The sequence below is a fragment of the Plodia interpunctella genome, chromosome 11 (assembly GCF_027563975.2).
Source record: "Plodia interpunctella isolate USDA-ARS_2022_Savannah chromosome 11, ilPloInte3.2, whole genome shotgun sequence".
Taxonomy (NCBI): Eukaryota; Metazoa; Arthropoda; class Insecta; order Lepidoptera; family Pyralidae; genus Plodia; species Plodia interpunctella.
Window position 1 is genome coordinate 5,721,706 of NC_071304.1, and position 22,964 is coordinate 5,744,669.

The following is a 22,964-nucleotide window of genomic DNA, read 5'->3' on the forward strand; positions in this document are numbered from 1 at the left end:
CTGGCAAGCGTCTTCCATCCATCCACGAACACCCGGCGTAAACACAAAGGGGCGCAGGATAGGCGCTAAGTACAAACATTTCAAGACAGTGACTTTGATAGTTTGCAGCGCGCAGGGCCCTTCTAAATTTATGGTAGGTACCTATTTTGTAGAAAAATGTGGTATGCGAGTTTGCTGGTTCACATTTTCCTCCTATTTTGTTGCCACTGTGTGGAGCCCCTAAGCATTGCTAACATTTGATTTGACATTTGGTTGTCAATGTTGAGATAGACATTGACATTTAGCTCACGTGCGGACTCTACCTAGGTATACAAAATATAACCTAAAATAGCAAGTTCGAAGTGATACTCTTTCTAAAATACATTTTTCACTTAATTTGTAATCATGGTTTCAATGAAGCAGCCTATACCAGAAAAAGCACGGTCTGAAAAAACACGTAAGAAATCAAAACTAAATAAAATTAAAAAGTCACAACTGAAACAAGAAAAAGCATCTTTAAAACCAATTAAAAAAAAACAGATTATCACAAAGAAATCTATAAATGAGCTCAATAATGTGGCGAATAAAGTTAAATTGTTCATGCCTTCAAAATATATTACTGAGAAGTTAGTAGAACAGTGTTTACAAGCCTTGGAAAAATTGACTGCTGCTACGAAGAATAAGAATGCAATATTCGATGAGGAGACTCCAATATTTGCTGAAATCAAGTGTATAAAAATCCAGAATACCAGGGGAAATATAAAAATGTAAGTGTCTTATGGAGTACATTAAATAATACATTATTTTTTCTGTTTGATATGTTTTTATACAGCCATGTGTTCCAATCTACACATGGCTGTATAAAAACATACTGTGCATAGATTGACACCTAAAACCATCTCAGTTACGTTTTAATATGAGATTGTATTTTATTTAAATTTTTAATAATAATATATTGTGTACATCTTTCAATGGTATGGTACGTTTGTTTCCAGTGTGCTTCCATACAGCACTGCTGCTTCTACGGGTGAGGTTTGCCTGATTGTTCCTGATCTAAAAAAAGGAAAAAAGCCTGATCATGAACCAACCATAGATCATTGGGAAGAAATATTGAGGAAAGCAAATGTGACTGCGGTATGTATCAAACACAAGTGTCAGTAAAAAATAACAGTTCTCAATACATTGCATAGCCAGTGGAATATGTAGGATTAAGTTTTATTTTTAACACCATATGGCAAATAATGTAAACTCATATTTTTGCAAATAAATCATCTTTGTCTTTATGAAAGATATCAATAGGGAATATGCATACATCTGATAGTTTTATTACCTACTAAACAAATTGAAATATGATTGTACTTTTCAAGTAAGTAGCCGAAATGTACATTTTTGAAATTTCCGATTAGATAGAGATAGAGACATGATATGAAACTATACTTATTCTATTTTGTTAAACCAAAATGGAAAATACACTTAATTGCTTATAAATTCTTTGCTTTGATTTCTATCTCGATCTCAGATTTTATTATCTTTTTAAGTCAATATTCTGTGTTAAAAAATGTCGTAAACAATTTCAGTTTAATGTACTTTTATTATTAAAAACTTGTGGCAACACAGGCCCTATAGCCTGGCTAGCAAGCTTTTTCTTCATCTTCAATTTGATTATAGTAACCTGACATATAAAAAAGTGATATTTTTTTATAAATCCACAATAGTAGCCATATGATCCTAATTACTTATAATTGTAAAACACTTATAAAATTATTTATTTATTTAGTAATATAAAAATTAATAAAAAATTTATTTATAGTTATGTCAACTGATATAAAATGTACTCTACAGGTGAAAACTATACTACCTATGAGACAACTGAGAGTTGAATATGATCAATTTGAACTGAAACGGAGACTGATGACACAGCATGATTTTCTTATGGTTGATACTAGAATCCTGAACCATGTATCACATGTATTGGGGAAAATGTTCTTTAAAAAACATAACATGTTAATACCTGTTCGCATCAATGAGAAAGCAGATATTAAGAAAGATATTGACACTGGTTTGCGATCTGTTATGCTGCGTTTGAATGAAGGACATACATCTACTATTGTAGTTGGACACACGGGCATGCCCCAAAAACAACTAAAAGAAAATGTTATGTCTTTAATAGAAAGTTTACAAAAAAAGTTCCCTGGTGGAGAAGCCAATATAAGGTCAATATCTTTGAAATTGCCCTTATCTTTGTCCATACCACTATATGTAACCTTGAGTAAGTATTAGTATAACATATAATTAAATTATTTTGCTAATAGTAACTTATTATTTAGGCATTGGCATTCCAACAAGAGTTCTTGTATTCAATAATAACAAACTGATAAACATATTTATTAAAATGTGTTGACTAATACTAGTTTTTTTTTACTCTAGCAGCAGCTTTTTTTTGTACACCAACAGCAACACTGAAATTTCTTTGTGCGTACTACTTTTGATACATGTCGCACCACATGATACACCAAATTAGGCACCCAAATTCTATTTCAATATTGCAGGATCATCAAATACAATTAATGTACCAAGAATAATGAATAAAAAGCCTAAATACTTTACCGAGGTAGAAGATGAATTATCAACGATTCCAGGAAGCAGAGTTCGAGTTGCCCCCGATGGGACAGTGCATGTCTTAAAATCAAAGGATCGAGAGGGGTAAGCCTTACAATATTTGACATAAAAAAAAATATTTGTAAAAAAAATTAAAATTAATTTATTTTCTGCAGGTTTGAAGACTCTGGTTCTGGTGTGGAGAGTGAAAATGATGAAGTAATGGCAGGAGCAGAACCCGAAAGTGTTCAATAAATAATTATAAATTAATTGTACTGCTTATGATAAAAGAATAAAATATTCAATGAAAATTTTTATTTAAATTTCAATATAATGCAGAATTATGGAAGTACAAACAGTAGCTTAAAAATTATATTCCAATATGACAACTTAATCGTAAATTCAATATATCTGTGAACATTTCTCATCTCTGAATGATTGATCTTCATAGCCCTCAGATTTGGATGCTGTTGAGATGACAGTCACTTGCATTTTCAGGGGCCATACTTTTTTAAACTTTTTGAAGTTCTTCCCTCCCATAGTTTTATCAGCTTCAACTACAATAGGCTCTTTTTTAACAATCAAGTCATTATTAATAACAACTATTGTAGTGCCCAAATCTAGCTTATTCATCCTACTGTCAAGATCATCATCTTGTTCTTTTTTTATTTTTTGTATAGCATTGCCATTTATTTCCTGATTCAACTTCATCAACTCTTCTAACTTACGCCCTCTCAATGCTGAAATGTCAATATTTTCATCAACCTTTTTTTTTACCATAGGAACTTCTTCCTCAATTTCATCTCTAGTTTCCAAGCGAGATTTTTTCATCATCACATTAAATATATTATTTTTAGTTACACCTTCATTAGGTTTGTTTTTATCTTGAATAAAATTAAATATATCATCATCATTGCCTGGTCCATCTTGTTTTCTCTTCTGTGGTTTTGACAAATTGAGCTTGTTTCCCAATCCTTTATCTCGATTGTCACTATAGTTTGTGGAAGAACTAATGAAATTAAAAATATCATCATTACCAGCAGGTCCACACATTTTCTTATTGGGATGATCTTCTTTAACATCTTCATTCTTCCTTTTATTATTTGTGCTGTTAAATATTGATGCTTGTGCAGTAGCAAGTTTCTTTTGGGCATTTTCTGTAACATCATTGCTATGCTTTCTTTTGAATGGATTGTTAGATGAATTCACATCCATATGTTCTGATGTAAGACTTTCATTAATAATAACATTTTCTTTTTTAGACATGGCTTGATTTTCTTGAGACTCTTGAACTAATATATTTGTCGATTTTTTATCTTGATCAGTAGTTTGTTTCATTACTTCAGAAGTGAAATTGAAATTAGGATTGCAATATTTTTCAGTGTTACAGTATAGTACAGCTAACCCAATTTCAGCATCAGCAACAACTCTCTTGTTGTTAATCTTCAAATAACTAACAATTTCATTTACTTGGTTTGCTGTAACTTGTGACTCAGGATTGGAGATGTTACATTGAATAACAATCACATCTTGCTCACTTAGCATAGATTTTGTCATTCTAGCTTCACTTAATAGGATAGGAGTTCCAGAACTTTTAGTTAAAACTAACTTGTACATTTCAAATTGTTTTTTTGAGAAAAATACTATTTTCTTACCACTGAACAACGATTTTCTACGTGCATCAGGGTTAAATGATACAACATCTCTATTGAGAGTAGATTCTACAATATTTGGTGTGTAGTTTTTTGGATCTGGTAATGGTTGATTAGTGTCGACAGCTGCCATGCAATGACTCCAAAATTCTGTTGTTACAATTTGTGATCCCTGAACCAGAGCTAAAACGACTTTGATAGTCAAGGTTATAGCTGGCATTGTGAGATAAAAACAGGAATCATCCCATTCATTTTTTAATGTTCCACCAAGCTTATTCAAACAAGTCTTCAGGTTTTGCAGGCTTTCTCCCTTTAATGTAGATGTGCAAGTAACAAAATAAGCTTTATTAACTATCCAAAGACTGTTTAATTTTCCAAGTTTGATCACATCTTTCTCTTTCAATTGCATAGGTACATTGCTAACTGCTTTTTCTGTAGAATTGTTGACGAAAGTACCATACCTGGATCCCAAATCCTGTAAGATTAAATGATTTCCTCCATTGTCTAAAGTCGCGTGTTTTCTGCTGATAGACGCATCATCCGGTATAGCAAAGTTACAAATTTGGCCATCTACACTTCTGCCTATGGTTATTTGCTTAAACGGCAATACATATATTACTCTTGTGTCACTATCTGATGTTAAATACCACATTGTAACCATTTTTATTTAATTAAATTATGTTACAGAAAGCAATCAATCTCTCATTTTTTTCAAAAACTAGAAAATCAAAATTTGTCTCGTAGATTTCGATTGTTGTACCGCCGATTGTGTAATGTCAGTGTCACTCATGTCATTTGCTCGCTCCCTTCTTGACGTACGCCGCCAATAACCAAAGAAAAATATAAGGATAGGTAAAATTTACCCACCTAGATTTTAAATTACTATACCCTTATCTTATACTACCTACTAAACGAACAATTTATATATTTGTGATCGCGTTTTCAAAAACGGCCGCCGTCGCGAATAACAACCTTTTGGTGTATTTCCGTTACGTGTTAATAATTAAGTAATATAGTTTTATAAGTACACTTTCTTGTATTTTTGCTAATAGAATGCTCTATTGAATTTTTGATCTGGCAGCACAGGTTGACAGCAGGTATGAAAAACAAATAAATTTAAAGGTAGGTCGGCAAATAGGTCGGTATGTACCAGAAAGTACTCTGTGGTATGTACTCTCTGAATAGGTTTGCGTTTCCATGGGAATGGTGTGTTATTATGTTTCTCGTTTCATATTTTCAATTTTCTTTCATAAAATAATATATCTCAAAGATAAAGGAACTTGCTACCTACGTAAGAGTTCCAGCCGAATATAATGACGTTATATATTGATACTAAATTAACTTTTTCTGATATTAATGTAATATCCACTGTTGGGGCATGGCACCCATCGCTTCCACTACTTGCAGTTGGTTCGTATACTCAAGAAAAAGGTGGATTCGTTACAATATTTCAAGAAAATGTAAGTACCTATTTAAATGTTGACTTTTGTGAACTACCTATACACCTTTTGTTTAGATAGGTACTCCTACCAGTATAAGATTTTCCTGATATATATATAATGTGACATCCACTGGCTTCAAGATTTTTATATGAAACTTTACTTTGCAACATTGTTTTACAGCAATCTGGCGCATTCTAAAAGACATTTATTTTTAGGGACTTGCATTGGAAGGCTGTGAATGGCCTACATTGTTATCAAATCAAGTTACAGCTTTAGCCTGGCATCCTTCAAGACGATTGTTAGTTGTTGGATGGGATGGAGGAGAACTATATATTTGGCTAGAATATTCCTGGGCGCGACTAGAAGCACCTCATAATGCCGCTCTTACAACTGTTGCTTTCAGCATTGGCGGAGGACGCCTCCTTGCTTCAGATGCTGCAGGTTCTTTATCAGGTTGGCAGTCTGCATCTGGTGCACCCTTGACTTCTTTTCATCATCAGCTTGGTGATGTTATAACCCATGTCACATATTGTACTCCTCGACCAAATAGTGAAACTTCAATCAGAGGTCTCGCTCGGGCAGCTGTTGCTGGTGATGAAAATGCACTAGATGCTCTTGCTGCTTGGAGACCCCGCACTACAGCTCGAATGAGGGAAGGTGCTCAACCTGACAATCATGCTTGTTATGCTGCTCAGGATAATGGGGTAATTTTGTATATTGACCAGTCTGGAGCTTGTTCAGAAGTACTCAATGCTCCTGGCAATATAATATTCATGGGTGTCATCAACAGTATTTATCTTCTGGTTGCATGGGAATCTGGAGGAGCTTTGAGTCTCACAAGGTTCATCACAGCTGAAGATGGCTCTTTGACAACTGATACTCATGTTAGAATGGCCTCCAGAAACGGTCAATGCATAGTGCTAGCCGGAAACTATAATGTAGCAGTTATTACTGGAGAAAAACTTATCAGAGTGTGGGATAGTGAGACTGGAGATAATGATGCTCTACCTAATGAGAAAGAGGAGATTGCCACAGGAGATATCTTTACTAGTATTTGTTACTGCAATTTGAGTGATACTCTTTGTTGTGGGACAGCACAGGGAAATTTGTATTTGTGGAGGAGAGATCACAGAAACCAATGGAAACTTATAAGTAGCACTTCAATCAAAGGCACAGTGAAAGATGTTACCTGGGGTTCAGAAGGTCTAATGAATCCACTCCTTCATGTTAATTGTATAACTAGTGCTTTTATTCTACGGGAACAACCTGTTTGTTGGGGCTATTCATCAAATGTGTGGATGGTACAGAAGTCTGCCAATGAAATTGCTATCTGTAATAAAAATAATATCTCCTCAAGTATTACTACAACTATTACTGTCAAGGCTTTTGCTTTCAAAGATCAATATGTGGCATTGGGAGATGGGAAAGAAGTGCAGGTAAATAATTTCCATATTTTATCAAGAAAGAGATAGTTTTAAAAATTTTATTCTGCTTTGCTACCTTGCCACATACATTCCTAGGTACTTAATTTTAGTGTATTAAGCTTTCTGAACTCTGAACTCATATGATTTTTTTAAATAGGCATTTTTTTTTAGATTTGGATGTGCAGCAAAGAAATTGACACAAAGTTTTCTCTCATTCGAAGTTTTTCATGGAAAACAGATGTTCTTATCATCTACAATGATGTTCTTATAGGCATTGTTAATCCTCATATTGAATGTTATACCATCACAGGGAACAGTTTGGGTATACTCCCAAGTTCTGAAGGTGAAGGAGAACCAATAGGCATTACAAACACAAATAAATTTATTGTTATTGCAACAATGGATGGCACGTTGAAGTTAGCTGAAATCACTAAAAAGGGCCTTAGAATGCCATATCCTCCGAAAAATTGTTATCAAATGATAGAGGATTTTGGAGAAGTAATGAGGGCGTCAGTGAATTCATCTGGCAGGTATATATGTTTGAGCATAGCCAATGCGGGCCTTGCACCAGATCCTAGGCTTTACCTTTGGGATGTTGCTAATGATGTCATCACTAATTCACTTATGTCTGATAATTCAAGTCCTCCATATCAAAGTGTCCCCATAGCAATATTATGGGATAATAATGACCCCAGAGTGGTTGCTGTTCATATGAGATCAGCGGATTTAGATAAGGTTCACCTATTTTTCTGCCATGAAGGCAATCTGTATGAGTACAAAAATTGGTGTATATCATCAGAAGAATATTTCATGTCGGATTTTATGTTATGCAATGTGCAAGCCCCCAATGTTGTTATTTTGTCGCAACAAAATCTGAAGAAGATCTTGATGCGTGAATTTGAAGGCCGAAATGAATCTGATCCAGTATATACCCGTCAAGTATTAGATTTTTTATACTATATGACTACCGGTCATTTAGAGAAAGCCGTTGTTGTGGGAACAAATATATCAGGGAGTAAAGGATCTATCATTTGGGACAGTTTGGCGAAAGTATGTGTATCGCGCAAGAGACCTGACGTTGGGGCGGTATGCCTAGGTAAAATGGGAAACATCAAAGGTGCTCTTATGATGCGTAAAGCAATGAATGATAATAATTTGGATGACACTTGTAAAATTGCCGTGCTGGCCGTGAATCTTGGCTTGATAGAAGAAGCAGAAAACTTGTTTAGGCAGGCGGAACGTCCAGACCTAACGACCAGACTGATATCTGCAAAAGAAGGAGGATTAAATGAAATCACCAATGGAACTGATGAAGGCGAAAACATACTGCTTATAAAAAGCGCTCAGCATAAATTGGCTAAAGTTCTTTGGGCTAATGGAGAAACAGGTCCAGCTTTAAAACTATTCGAAAGTGCTGGAACTTTGGTGCCCCATGTCCCGAGAATGTTGATCGCTCAAGGCCAAGCCGCAATATTAGCTCAATATGTTGCGACTTCTAATGACGTCGCTCTCATAACATGGTGGGGACATTATCTCGAAAGCGTTGGAGATATGGACGGGGCTTTGGAATCTTATGCTCGTGCTAATGACTTTGGAGAACAAACTCGTCTTTTATGTCATATGGACCGTATAGAAGAAGCTGAAAAATTGTGTGAGAAGAATCCGTCTTCTTTATATCAAATGGCGCGTTATTTGGAAATGCACCCAGATAAGACTGAAACTGCGGTCAAGGTAACTAATTATATCTGTTGTAATAATAATAGTTTTCATACTTTAGGGACACAAATGACCCAACTTTATGGTCTTGGTCTTATTTCAGATGTATATAAAATGTGGTGCCATATCATCTGCCATCCGCGTGGCTGCTGAAGCAAGCGCGTGGAACCTCGTGTGGCGCGCGGGGTCTGCGTCCTCTGCGCATGCGCTGCACGCCGCCTTCATACTCGAGAATGCGGGCCAGGCCGAAAGAGCGATAGCAGCATATCAGAAAGCTGGTATGTTAATCATTTATTGTGCCGAATGTAACATAATGTAGGCTTGGAAATTTTGAAAAACATACGGTCACAGTTTTAGAAAAAAGTGTTTTAGCTTACGCGCTTTGTTCGGTTCAGTATTTAATGTGATTGATGGGAAACTGCATCTAACTTCATACCGTAAATACTACAATCTGTCAGAGAACACGGCGACTGTAAAGTCGTTAAAACGTCAGCAACATTAGTCCCGTTACTTTAATATCAGTTTCACGCAACTCTATCGATTGCAAAATGCCATCTGTGCCATATAGAATTTTAAAATATTACTTTATTTAAGCACACAAAACAGTTTTATATCAATATACCTATCAAAGATTCATTGGCTAGTTGGAAAACCAAGGGAGTGTGCGCGCGCATAGCATGCTTGACATTGGCTGTACAATGATAATGTGTACAGGCAAGCCGCACATGGCGCTAAAGCTGGCGCTGAGCAGCGGCGACACGGGCGCGATGGTGTCGGCCGTGGAGTCGTTGGGCACGGCCGTGGAGCCCGAGCTGGCGCGCACGCTCGCCGCGCATCTCCGCCGTGCCGACCGACACGAGCACGCCGCCGCGCTGCTGGCCACTGCCGGACAGGTATGTGTTCATTTCTTATCCCGGATACACACTATCGACAAACTAGGATAGACGTCGATGTAAATGTTATGTTAATTTTACATTGCGTAGAGAATGCCGCTGTTGGCGGATGTGTTGAGCGCGTGACAACTTTATGGTGCAAAGTACATATTATTATCGCTATCGCTTTCATCTGTTGCCCGACCTCTCCTTACGCAGTGTAAATATACGTTATACCTAGGTATAGTACTCGTAATACATAAATGAAATGAAAAAGAAGAAGAAGCCACAAATGAAACAGATAGCAATATACCATGCATCAAAAAGTTCTTAGTTTTTGCTACTAAATAAAAATATGAAATTGACGCTTATGTGGAATTGCAAACAGAGACAATAACATTAATCTTGTTCTTACTTAAGTACGAGGAAGCGTTAGACATCGTGGAGCAATCCGACACCCAGCTGACAGAGGAGCTGAGCGAGCGCTTGGCCGCGCCGGCGGGCACGAGCGGGCGCGACGCGCTGCTGCGGCGGCTGGCCGATGTGCTGGGCGCGCGGGGGCTCTACCACCAGGCCGCCAGGCATAGGGCCACGGCTGGGGACAAGGTAGTTACAGTTCTACCACTTTAATAACCGATCATAGCACGCCGCGTAAATACGCGTCCGCTATTGGCTGATGAATACAAAATATTTTTTATTTTTTTCTAAGAAATAAAAAATATTGTTAATAGGCACTGCCTAGTATGTCAACTAGCATACTAGGTAGTGGCGCTAGTATGCTAGTTGACTTTAATAACATTACATTGACATTAATAAATGATTTATCATTACGTATTATGAAACAAACTCCTCTGCCGCGTCTATTTATCTGCGATACACTTAAAAACGACTGCACGAATTTTCATTTGGTTTTTTATCAATAGTGTGATTCCTGAGAAAGGTTTAGATGTATAATACATTGTGTATTAACCCGAGCGAAGCCGGCACGAACCGCTAGTGTAATGCAAAGTCGAATATATAATTTGTTACTTCAGGCGGGCGCAATGCGCTGGCTGATGCGGTCGGGCGACGCGGAGCGCATAGCGACGTTCGCGGCGGCGACACGCGACCGCGCAGCGCAGCTCATGGCTGCAGACTACCTGCGGCGCCACGCCGCCTGGCGCGACCGCCCGCACCTCGCGCGGCACATCGTGCACTTCTACACCAGGGCCAAGGTCTACGGCAAGCTGGCCGCCTTCCACGCTGAGTGCGCCAATGTCCAAGTAGAACAGTTTGATGTGAGACTATTAACATTCACACCTATTTCACCGACCGATGGTGGTTTTGTAGTTAACTCAGTTTGGATCCTCGTGATGTATGTCAAACTGGTCACCTTTCACTTTGAGTGCGCCAAAGTCTAAGTGGAATAGTCACTTTCTTTCGGTGAAGGAACCTGCACTCTGGTTGATGATTTTTCAGTTAGTGTGGGTGAAAATAGCAATGGTACTCCATAATATTGCCAACAAATACGTATATTGATGGTAGCAGTGGGCTATGAAACGAACGAACGAGAGAACTTTTTTTAACACGCACTCACTACATACAAACATATATATATATATATACTAAACCATTATATATTTTAAACCATTTTTTTTTCGTCAGGACTATGAAAAGGCACTGGAATCTTTGAAAGAAGCTGCAAAATGTCTATCAAAATCATCAGATCCTGATTCGGGTTAGAATTTTAATGTTTTTCTGATAAGTATCTCTGTTTTAAAAATCGTATATTTTTTAAGACAAAAATTTGTTTTACCAAAATTCATAAATTTTTCATGTGTTTATAATGGTAATATTGTTAACACAATAGTGACACATGGATTAATATGTAATTAATTATTTTTAGGATCCCAAACTGTGGCGCTACAGGAACAAAGCACACTAGTCAAGAGATATTTAGATGTAAAGAAGACTTTAGAATCTGGTGAAATGAATACTGGTAATTAATTCGTAGTTATAAAGTATTTATCTTTATTTAATTTCACAAGAACTAAGCCTATGTATAATAAGTTTAAGCTAGGTTTCATAAATAGTAAATACTTTTAGCTAGGTTTCATATATATATATATATATATATATATATATATATATATATATATATATATATATATATATATATTGTATTGTAAATGTTCAGGAGTGATGAGCGGGCAGCAATTACTCCGTGCTGTCGCCGGCCGCGCTGGGCTGATCACAGAGGAAAAAGTGTTGATATTGATGCTACAATACGCCCACAACCATCCTGAAGCTACACGTATGTATGACTATGAGCGCCACATCATCTACACTTATATTAGAGAAAGTGTAAGTTTGTATGTAATGGGGTAATCTTCGGAGCCACTACACTAATTTCCAAAATTCTTTCACCATTCATCATATAACTGCAGTCTGGCTCAAACCATGATATAAAATTTTGTAACTATGCTTATACTATGTTTTATAGCGCTAAAGTATAATTATAATTTATTTACTATTTATTTATTTATAAACAGGATTCGAGCAGCAACTGAGATCTTTACAAAAACAGCCAGAAGTAGAAAGCCAATCTACAGATTCCCCAGAACAAAGCATAGAAGAAATAATTTAATTTTATGTTAATTAGACGTATTAGTTCAATAGGTAAGTACTTGTAAGTGATATATATAGTATGTGATTTGTAACTTATTCCGTCCTAGCAATAAAATTATTTTACAAGAAAACGTATAGTACTTTTTTAAAAAATTACCATTGATAATCACGAGTCCAAACTGGTCTGGGAGCGAAAGAAAAACATAGTTTGTGCCAGATGCTTTTCATCTCGTGCAGATTGTAAAAGTCAACCAAGGGAAAGCCCCCCCTGGAACGTTCCGTCTACTTTCCCAATCGGATACAGGAGATTCCTCTCATAGGAGAATACCAATACAGGACAATGCTCGTTAGCAACCTCTAATCTCAAATCCACAAATAAGCCCGCTATACACTTGGCTCTGTCTACCACGTAGCGACGTTATTAAGATTCGATTGCTATTTAAAGTTTTAAACCCATCCGCCTGCCTGACTTCAACTGCCTAGGAATTCTCTTGTTGCTCATCTAAAGGTCAGGACAGTACATTAGGATGTGTATTGATCCTAATTTGTGTTGGGAACCACACGCGCGTATTTCGGTAAATAAAATCAGAAATAGAATTTATGTGTATGTTGAAAATCCAAATGGAACAATATTTCAGTGTCATTGTGGAATACACAGATATAAGATCATTAAATTCAAGTCACAAATTTCATTATGTAACCATTCGTTTGTGAAAATATACAATAATGTAGCATATTCGGGTGCCGAAATTTTGGGAAAAATCGCTTTCCTTAAGATAAAAAATCTTCGAAAACTATGGGATACGCCTCACGCTGTAAAATTTTCGAGCTAGTAATGGTCGAAAAGAAGCTCTGAACAAATTCACACGTGAAGACTTTTTAAAATATAGACTTCATATAGGTAAGATCTTCAGTCAAAATTAAGTTTATATCAGTTTATGACCACAATTGACCAAATAATGCAGAAGATAACCTAAAATAGTGTTATTATTTTCAGAATAATCCACTAATCCTTCCTTTTTCCTTTAAACTCCCACCACGATTGCGTAGAAGGTATTTTTGGTCGTAAATCTGCAACAATATTGAAAATTGGCGCCCTTTGCCGCCATTGGCAATGTTTGTGTACCTTAGTTGTACCAGTACCGCCATCTGCGCTAAGCTTTGCATAATATATGTCCTTTCATTAGGTAAATGAAACAACTGCGGCTCTATAACCTCTATTTTGTGCTGGAAAATTAAAAAGTTATTGACGAACATCAAACTGCAATCAGCTGTTTTCATTTTCATTTTGTCACTTGATTAGTTTGACTTGTTTAGAGGTTATTTTTCATTTGGACGTTGTGGGGCTACGTTAGTTTTATTATTTGTATGTATTACGTTACGAGAAATAGTTATGATTATTAATAGTGTAAGAAGTGTAAACAAACTTTATTTAACGAATACATTTAAAAAATATCAAAGGTGATTTGCTTTTATTATAGTTATTTCCCAAAATCAATTCATGTTGATCATAGATCTTTAATAAAGTTATTTCTTTTAGATGTATAATAAGCAGAATGAACAGTTCCGCAGACGAACAGGGAAAAGTGGTGGATTTAAAACGGATCAGGAATTTCAGTATCGTGGCTCATGTCGACCACGGCAAAAGTACATTAGCCGACCGACTACTTGAAATTACTGGGGTAATTAAACCTGGAGCTAAAAATGCTCAGGTTTTGGATAAGTTACAGGTATAATTTAAAAATATATTTTTTTAATTTAAAAACTCATCCTATGACTAAGATTCACATTACAATGGTATTGTAAGATTTGATTTGTTTATTGGCATGCATTATTAAGATAATATACCAATCCATTGAAAATGTGTTTGTCCTTTTTCACATTTATTTTTGGGTATGGTGATAATTTGAGGGTGGAGAGATTTTTATAAACTTTTTGCTGCTGGCAACTGTTTTTTTTTTAAATAATGTAACATAAGGTACCTATCTCGAAATCACATGGGCAATGCTTCAGGCTAAAACTAATATATAATATAATATACATGGGTAAAACTGATGATGTACTGCTGGCTTTACTTACAGGTTGAGAGGGAAAGAGGAATCACAGTTAAAGCTGTGACAGCATCATTGAACTATACACATAATGGAGAATCATATCTTCTAAATCTTATCGATACGCCTGGCCATGTTGATTTTTCAAATGAGGCAAGTAAAACCTGTTGTCAATAAACTGTATTTATTTGTGAAGAGGTTATTTAAAAACTAGACTGGGCTTTGTTATATTGGCCTTTTAAAAAGTTTTGTTGATGCTACTTCTTGTTTATTTTTACTGTTGATATTGATTGCAATAATTAAAAGTTATTACTTAAAACAAATTACTACTTGTAGATATTCAGATTTTTTTATTATTAAAGTTAAATATTACAAATAGATAAATATATTTTGCCTTTCAGGTGGTTCGCAGTGTAACAGCATGTCAAGGTGTCATTTTATTAGTGGATGCAAATGAAGGTGTTCAAGCACAGACAGTTGCAGTTCATTCCCTAGCTAAAAGGAATAACCTGGTCATTATACCCACACTGAACAAAGTAGACCTACCCAGATCAAACCCAGAAAATGTAAAATCTCAGATGAAATCACTATTCAACATTGACCCTGATACTGTCATGAGCATATCTGCCAAAAGAGGTTGGGGTGTAAAGGAACTCCTAGAAGCTGTTATTGAGAGGATTCCCTCTCCCGTTGTGGACTCCGGAGGTCAATTTAAAGCTCATGTCATTGACACGTGGCATGATAAGTATAGAGGTGTTTTGTGTCTGGTATATATTCATACTGGCAAAGTGCAAGTGGGGCAGCCTGTTAAATGGAGGTCAGATTTTAAACAGCACACAGTGAAGTTCTTGGCGCTTTTGAGACCTGATGAGGAACCAATTCAAGAAGCTATTGCTGGCCAAGTTGTTATGGTAGGTAAGTTTTCTTGGATCATAATTTATTATCAAATCTTTTGTAATAATTATCTCAAATATTTTGTGTACATATACTACAATTAAATAAAAACTATCCCATATCATATAAGACTTTTTATTCCAAGTCTGACTTTTCATATAGGGTGAAATTTTAACAGTTATCAAAAATTATTTGCTGATATGAAATTTACCACTTCCATGTTGATGTCATAATAAATTTGGTCTAATTTAATCTAAACTTTCAGGTTGCGGCCCCAGAGGGGGCGGTTCTGTCGGAGATCAGCTCCTGTCAACTGACTATGTTGTGAGCGGCCAAGCAAAGGAAGTGGCTCCATTAAGACACATGGTGTATGCCGGCGTATTCCCTGCAGACCAATCACAACACACAATGCTCAGTGATGCAATAAAGAAATTGGCCTTAAACGACTCTGCTGTCTCTGTAACTCCTGATTCGAGGTACTATTGAAAGTTTAAATTCTTTCAGTACCAATCTATATAATGAATGCTATTAAAAAATTCACAAATTATTTTGTTTTGGCTACTTATATAGAATTAGCTGTTGTCTGCAGCTCCATCCGCGGTTCCTATTTTAATTAATGTCAGTAACTATAACGATTCCAAATTTTCCAAATTCCAACATTTTCACAATATTAGTATGGATATAAACGGATAGATAGAACTGCTGTCTTACAAAATTAGGCTAATAAGTGTACTTCAAATCTTAGATGAAACTGAGTAACCAATGACCTAGTTATTAACATATTCCCTAAATAGATTCGTGTCTAATAGATGACAATGTTAAATACAATTTCAGTCCAGCGTTGGGCCAAGGTTGGCGCATCGGCTTTCTGGGGCTGTTACATCTTGATGTGTTCACGCAGCGTCTCTTACAAGAATATAAAGCTGAAGCTATTCTAACGGCACCCTCCGTGCCCTATAAGGTTAAGTAAGTAATTTAATTTACATTCATATATTATTTACTAGCTGTTGTCACTCTCCACCCAAAGGACAACTTTGATTTTAATGCCCTATCTCATTGTGAAAGAATAGTCATTCTGACTCGAAGAAATCCGAATTGAAGAAGATCGTGAAAGAAAAATAACCAAACACATTTTCTCGTAATTCGAAAGTAGGTATGGATATTGCACTGTTAATGAATAAAAATTGAACTAGTCAACCCTGAAACTGTTGATTTAAAATTAATAAAATTCAAACTTTTTTCCTAGAGACTTTGTTGCTAATTGCTTTTTTAAATATATATTTATTTTACAGAATCATAGGATCAAAGTTGAAAAAACACTATAAAAGTGATGAAATTCTAATAACAAATCCTTTAATGTTACCTGATTCAAACAATATAGAAGAATATTATGAACCTTTTGTTATAGGTAAGGTATTATAGGTATATTATAGGTTGTTATAGGTATTGTTGCACAACTTTCTATAAAAGACACATAGATTGTTTAGTTAGTATTCATTATATTTGGTAGAAAAATATATTTGGCCCTACCCTGTTGTTCATGAAAAAAATTAAATTGTCCTTTAAGCTAAAATATGTTTTGTCTCTTTCTGTCAACTTAAAACATTTTGAAGTGCGATAGTAACAAAACAATAGTTTTTTTGTAATAAAGTTAATAAATATACACCTAAGAAGAATTCATTTTGCGTTCCAGGTACAATTATAACCCCTGTAGAGTATATCGGATCAGTGACCACTTTGTGCATTGATAGACGAGGTACGCCGCTGCCCTCCAACGCTGTGGATGACAAAATGACGATGTTGCAGTTCATATTGCCCTTATCTGAGGTCGTGGTAGACTTCCATGATACTCTCAAAAGTATAACGTCTGGATTTGCCAGTTTCGATTACCAAGACTACGGATTTCATCCGAGCCCATTAGTGAGGGTGAGTACGCCATTTATAAATTTTATCATATTTATTAATAATAAATAGCACATAATCCTACTATGTGTGTTGACTCGACGATATTATGAAATATTGTTCTCTTTCGTTTGCTATTTGCTAACCTTATGTATGTTAGCATAATTTGTCAAGATCAATTTTTGTTTTACGCTAAGAAATTAAATAATTGTGTGAGGCTAGATATAGCTTTAAATTTTAAAAAGTATCGAGAACCGATCCTTGCGGTGCACCATCAGATCATGCTTATCATAAATGCATTGTCATAGAAAATGAAGCGACGTAGAAAATGTCAGCTCTGTATAACAAGCGGAAGGTGAAATTCAACTTGCAACATTTGGTTATAGACTAACATCGGGACAGGTGAAACTAAATATAAGCAAGTAAAAAACATTTCTTTTTTTCTAGATGGATATTCTACTGAATGGAGTAATGGTCGATGAACTGTCCACTATAGTTCACGTCAGCCGATTAGAATACAACGCCAGGAGACTCACTGAGAAGTTGAAGGAAATGATACCAAGGCAAATGGTGCAGGTAAGAATGTTACACGATAAATATTTTTGTAAGGAAATAAATATGTGTTACAGATTCTAAACAAATTAAAAATATATACTTTTTCATTTACAGATCGCCATTCAAGCGGTAGTCGGTGGGAAAGTATTTGCAAGAGAAACATTGAAAGCATTTAGGAAGGATGTTACAGCAAAATTGGTTAGTACCTAGGTGATTTAAAAAAACGGTGCAGATGTCACTCTCATCTTCTTGTCAGGTTCTACACCTATCTATATTTTTGAAGAGAAAGATTTTTCTTGTTCATTCACATCTAAACAAACTGGCTCATTAGTTATATTATTATATAATTACATGAATGATGACTAAAAACGTTTTCTTTTTCATTCCAGTATGGTGGTGATGTGACACGCAGAAAAAAGTTACTAAAGCAACAAGCAGAGGGCAAAAAGAAGATGCGAAGCGTCGCAAACATTAAAATTCCAAGAAATACCTTCATTGATGTATTGAAAAAATAAATTGGAAAGCTGGAAACTAGTAAGTTTTATTTATGAGTATAGACAACTAGCTTCACCCCAATCCATAAGGACTAACAATGAAATAGACTTTCACATTTATAACCGGCCACTGAGCGTCGGTGCCCAGGATCAAACTTTCACATTTTTAATATAGGCATGGAAATCTGCGAACTTTGGATTATACATTAAATAATACTATTTATTTATAAAAATATAATAGTTTTATTAAAAATGCTGATGATTATATGTATAGGGTCATTGTATGGTTAACATCACAAAAACTACATACTTAGATAATTTAAAAAGCAATATTTTTAAATAATAAGAATAATTTCAGTTCAGTAATCTAGTTAAAAACATACCTACAAAGGAATGCCTAGCTTTTCATTTATATTTTACCTCTACTAAATAAATGGTAAACTAATTTTTAACAAACTTTTTTATGGAAATCAGTACAGCACACCTAAAAAAAAGTAAAATTACAGACATCACAACAAGTTTATTTTATAATTGAGTTTGCAAGCCAATTAACAGCTATGTGTATTCCGTGTTCTATTAATAAAATAGTCCTGTCAGTTTTTACTTTGAACTTGAACACGCCGTATATCCACAGAACTAGATTATATCCGAACACACTCCTCACAGAAGTAGAATGTGTTAGCATATTAATATATTGCTGAACTAATAAAAGTTCAGCATATTTGAAATGCCTCGAAACCCCGGGAAATTTAAATAAGAGTGTATGTATATAATTGAATGTTTTACTTCATTATTGGCAATATCAATTTATTACATCAACATCATAATCATTCGGGAAATTCTTTGGCAATCTCAGTCAATATTTTAATTTCCAGTATAATTACAATTTGTAGATTTTTCTTAATAAGTTTACAAAAATACTGCCCATCTATGTAAAAACAAATTGGAACAATTTTATTAATCTCTGAATTGTTTGAATGTATTAAATATTTCAAAATAATATGTTGGATATTAACTTATATAGACCAAACCTTCAAAAGACTTATTCATGGAACTTATCATATTCAATGAAACAGGACAACCGAACATGATCAACTTTCACAAAATTCCAATCGACATTAATTTTGAAGAAAAAACTATGTAAATCATTGTAATGTATGATTTCTCTTATAAATTGATATAGTATATTTTACAATATTTTTAAATATTTAACTTCATTTTACTTTGTCACATTTTTTTACTTTAACCAAAAACACAATAATATTATTATTCACATTATATGTATAACAAACGTAAATGTATATCGAATTTTTATTCTAAAATTCAGTCATACTGATAATGAAGCGAAATTTTGAGATCGCTAGATACTAATAAGACTACGGCGATATAACAATAATATTATTACAATGACAGACATTATTTTTTCCTGATATAGTTATAAAATTTGCTTAAAATTAGATTGTAACAAATCTGTATCCACTACACCTAGCACTCAGACCTGCTCGTAAAAGGCCGACGTAATCAATGTCGTTGTAATAAATTTATGAGCGACATGAAGCTGTGGTCTTAAGGCAACAGGCAAATTCCTTCATAAATTCTCACTCTAATTCCACAAAATAAAATGTATTATTTTTTAAATCGGAATAAAAACTATTAGAAGACTGAACAATCTGCATAATCAGAGTGAGAAATTAAAAGCAAGGCTTCAGTGCCAAGTCATTATGGAAATTAACGTATTGTAGCTAATTCCCGTATTCCGTCATTCAATACCAAAATATGAAATTTATCTGTCTTCAGATGTTTCCAGAAACTGGGCATACACATCCCTGGTACATTCTCCCTTTTCATTGAATTTATATTTGTAATATGAACCATCCGCACAAATAACTGCAAAAAATAATTTTGAATTAAAATACATTATCACTATTTACACACCTCATAATGAATAAAGACATTCATTTACACATGTAATTTTCTAAATTAATTTTGATGCACTTTTGCTAAATTAAAAGACATAGGTACACACACACATCTATTGAGTTTAAGATCCTCGAGGTTATAAGAATTTTTATCCTCTTGTATTGAATTATGTTATCCTATAGTTACAACATGCTTTCCAAAGCAAGAACAACAAAAAATGTTTCAAGAAGGCATACTCACCTATAATAGAACTTTTATCAACACCAAATGCACAGATGCAAGGCGGGCCATTTGGAATGGTGAATTTGCAGAAGCTCCAATTACTAGAGAAGTACTTTGGTAAAAAGTTGACAGTCGCTAAGCTGGACTGCTTGTTCAGTTTCTCATCTTCGAGACTGAACACATGCACTGTGCCATGGTCAGATGTTACACATAAATTTGTGCTTGTATGATTAAAATTTATACAGTATATAGTTGCCTGAAAAACAGAAAATTCAATAAAGAATAATAGCATAAGAAATAAATAAAGGTAAATATGTAATCAAACTGGCTGATGCTAGATTGAATTTATGGAAAAAGAAAATCAAAAATATTTATCACTGTGTCATAAAATTTCCAGATATGTTAAGTCTGTCTAACCTGATGAGCACCACGTCTTAGCTCAGCTAGCTTTTGCCCAGTGACGGTATCAAACACCCGTATGAGTGTTCCTTTAGTTGAAGCTGTGGCGAGTCTTGTACCACCAACATTCAGAGCAAGGCAACTGAGTGGAGCCTCGTGGGCAGTGATAAGGTGACCTTCTGGAGCAGAACTGGTACTTGCATGACTACTTAGTTCCACCAACTAAAAATAAAATGAATAGTCAACATAAATGAATAGTCAGTAGACAATAAAGTGCATTATAAATTCATTTCTTCTGGAGAATCCTAAACAAGATTTTAGAGGAAATTATTGGGGGAGGGGGGTCGCTTCCGCACTCTACACCCCCTTTGCCATTTGTCCTGGACCAGACTACAATCTTTACTTACTTTAAATCTATGAAATCTTTTGCCCATGGCTTCGCCAGGGACAAGGTATCTTTGGTACTTATCATACAAACTCCACACCCAATTACAGTTGTTCGGGGATTGTAGTTTAAAAAACCTACATTTAACTACTTGTATTGACATTAAATTATTGAAAATAGGTCCAGTAGTGGTCCAATGTAATGGCAGACTTTTATATACAAAAGCCATTTTATCTCATCTTGAACATAAAAATATTTAGTGGCATGCATACCTATTCAAATAAAGAAATTAATATTATTCAGTCTCTTACTTTATCATCTATGCATAATAATTTATGCAATATCCTACTTTCTCTTATATTATTACTGTTATATTCAGTTATAGCTTCATGGAACATGTAATGGAACATTTAAGGCCTTCAAAATAAATGTTGACAAATGTACAAATACAATTATGAATTTTTGTTTTGAAGTGATTACAAGTAACAAATTGATAATTGAACTGATTTGCCACAAAATAACCTGTTTATTTTCAATTCAGACTAAATAGTGTATAAGACATCTTCCTAACATATCTACCTTTGTGTGTGTTTGGGTATCTACCTAAGAGCTTTAACATAAACACTTAAATCCACTAACATACTCCTTCCCAATCCCCCAATTTTGAGAAGTAACTTACTTGGACATGACCAGTTTTGCGGCTTGGGTAAGCTAGCAAAGCATTATTGCTATTTGGGCAAACAACACACAATCCTCGGGGGTTCGTACATGTTTCAAAAACATGCAACATCTGTGGTTGTGCAGTAAATGTGTATACTTTTATCAGATTTTCTGTAAAAATAAATATTTTGGTAGTAGGTATATCCTTATACACAGGGTATAATGTATAAAAAAGAAATAAAATTAAAATGTTTCCACATCAAATATTTTGTCATCATAGGTTGTCATTATTCTGTTTTCCACATACATGGAGACCCATTGTAATTTTGTAGTAATTTAGTATTTCATTGTTGTACATGTTGTTTTTGTTTGTTTTGTTGGGCAAATGGCATGCCCACTTTTTTGTTAATATAATACACATTAAATAACAAATAAATTCAGTTCACTCACCCAAAACAACAACAATTCTGTCTCTTCTAAGTTTTACAGCTTTGACATGGCTGTTGAAATCAAGTGATATAGCAGAATCTTTCTTTAAATCATCCCATATTATGACTCTATTAGGTGGATACACGGGCGTTTTCCCACCACCAACAAGAGCCATGTAGTTACAACGAAATAGCATTTCTACGTAAGACAGGCCGCCTTCTGCAAAATTTTGACGTTCTTTTTCTTTCAATGGGTCACTGTTAAACACTCTAAATCCATTCTCCGTTCCGCACGCGAAGCAGCCTAAAGAAAATTTGATATATTATCATATAACAGTAACCGTTTTCTTGAAAGTAAAGGAAAACAATGTAGACACCTTCACCTTGCACTACTTACCCTGATCTTGATTAAATCCGACGTATAATAAGCCATTACCAAAATTATTTTCTTCCGACAAATTCATGGCGAACAATTTTTGATAGTAATTTAAAAATCATACATGTACACACACACTAGAAAATAATTTTTATTTATCAATTTATTTTTACTTCACCATCATTCATCGCACTTTGCGGCAATTTGACAAATGACATGACATTAGTTTTTTTAATTCACATCCACACACACACGAAATAATAAACTTCACTCCTGTGTATATTTTTCTGTGCATCTACACAAAGTTACCTACGTTTTCCAAACTTCAACACAAGTGTTTTTTTTAAATGGTTTACGTTAATTAGAAAGCTAATAGGAATAGGAGTAT

The 22,964-nt window shown here is 34.8% G+C and overlaps 5 protein-coding genes across 5 annotated transcripts; 3 read left to right on the plus strand and 2 right to left on the minus strand.

Annotated features, from left to right (window-relative positions):
* The first annotated feature begins 153 nt into the window (after positions 1 to 153).
* On the plus strand, positions 154 to 2,888 carry LOC128673926 (uncharacterized protein). The gene is made up of 5 exons (XM_053752100.1): positions 154 to 746; positions 975 to 1,113; positions 1,822 to 2,248; positions 2,529 to 2,682; positions 2,754 to 2,888. The coding sequence occupies exons 1-5, from the start codon at positions 385 to 387 to the stop codon at positions 2,830 to 2,832; spliced, it is 1,161 nt and encodes a 386-aa protein (XP_053608075.1). The 5' UTR covers positions 154 to 384; the 3' UTR covers positions 2,833 to 2,888.
* nbs lies at positions 2,876 to 5,024 on the minus strand. Its single transcript, XM_053752099.1, has one exon. The coding sequence runs from the start codon at positions 4,888 to 4,890 to the stop codon at positions 2,980 to 2,982; it is 1,911 nt and encodes a 636-aa protein (XP_053608074.1). The 5' UTR covers positions 4,891 to 5,024; the 3' UTR covers positions 2,876 to 2,979.
* Positions 5,025 to 5,296: 272 nt separating this feature from the next.
* Positions 5,297 to 12,421, plus strand: rempA (reduced mechanoreceptor potential A). Its single transcript, XM_053752094.1, has 11 exons — positions 5,297 to 5,689; positions 5,887 to 7,107; positions 7,267 to 8,826; positions 8,915 to 9,089; positions 9,526 to 9,704; positions 10,104 to 10,289; positions 10,718 to 10,960; positions 11,328 to 11,400; positions 11,569 to 11,661; positions 11,860 to 11,976; positions 12,215 to 12,421. Exons 1-11 carry the CDS (start codon positions 5,543 to 5,545, stop codon positions 12,307 to 12,309), a joined length of 4,089 nt encoding a protein of 1,362 aa, XP_053608069.1. The 5' UTR covers positions 5,297 to 5,542; the 3' UTR covers positions 12,310 to 12,421.
* Positions 12,422 to 13,571: 1,150 nt separating this feature from the next.
* Positions 13,572 to 18,223, plus strand: LOC128673924 (translation factor GUF1 homolog, mitochondrial). Its single transcript, XM_053752098.2, has 11 exons — positions 13,572 to 13,751; positions 13,831 to 14,020; positions 14,372 to 14,494; positions 14,743 to 15,256; positions 15,501 to 15,711; positions 16,070 to 16,201; positions 16,528 to 16,643; positions 16,929 to 17,161; positions 17,585 to 17,713; positions 17,807 to 17,890; positions 18,082 to 18,223. The coding sequence occupies exons 1-11, from the start codon at positions 13,684 to 13,686 to the stop codon at positions 18,205 to 18,207; spliced, it is 1,926 nt and encodes a 641-aa protein (XP_053608073.1). The 5' UTR covers positions 13,572 to 13,683; the 3' UTR covers positions 18,208 to 18,223.
* A 731-nt stretch (positions 18,224 to 18,954) lies between these two features.
* Positions 18,955 to 22,788, minus strand: LOC128673929 (uncharacterized protein). Its single transcript, XM_053752103.1, has 6 exons — positions 22,598 to 22,788; positions 22,223 to 22,504; positions 21,792 to 21,943; positions 20,746 to 20,949; positions 20,347 to 20,584; positions 18,955 to 20,073 (listed from the first exon to the last, which is right to left on the minus strand). Exons 1-6 carry the CDS (start codon positions 22,662 to 22,664, stop codon positions 19,970 to 19,972), a joined length of 1,047 nt encoding a protein of 348 aa, XP_053608078.1. The 5' UTR covers positions 22,665 to 22,788; the 3' UTR covers positions 18,955 to 19,969.
* Positions 22,789 to 22,964: the final 176 nt, after the last annotated feature.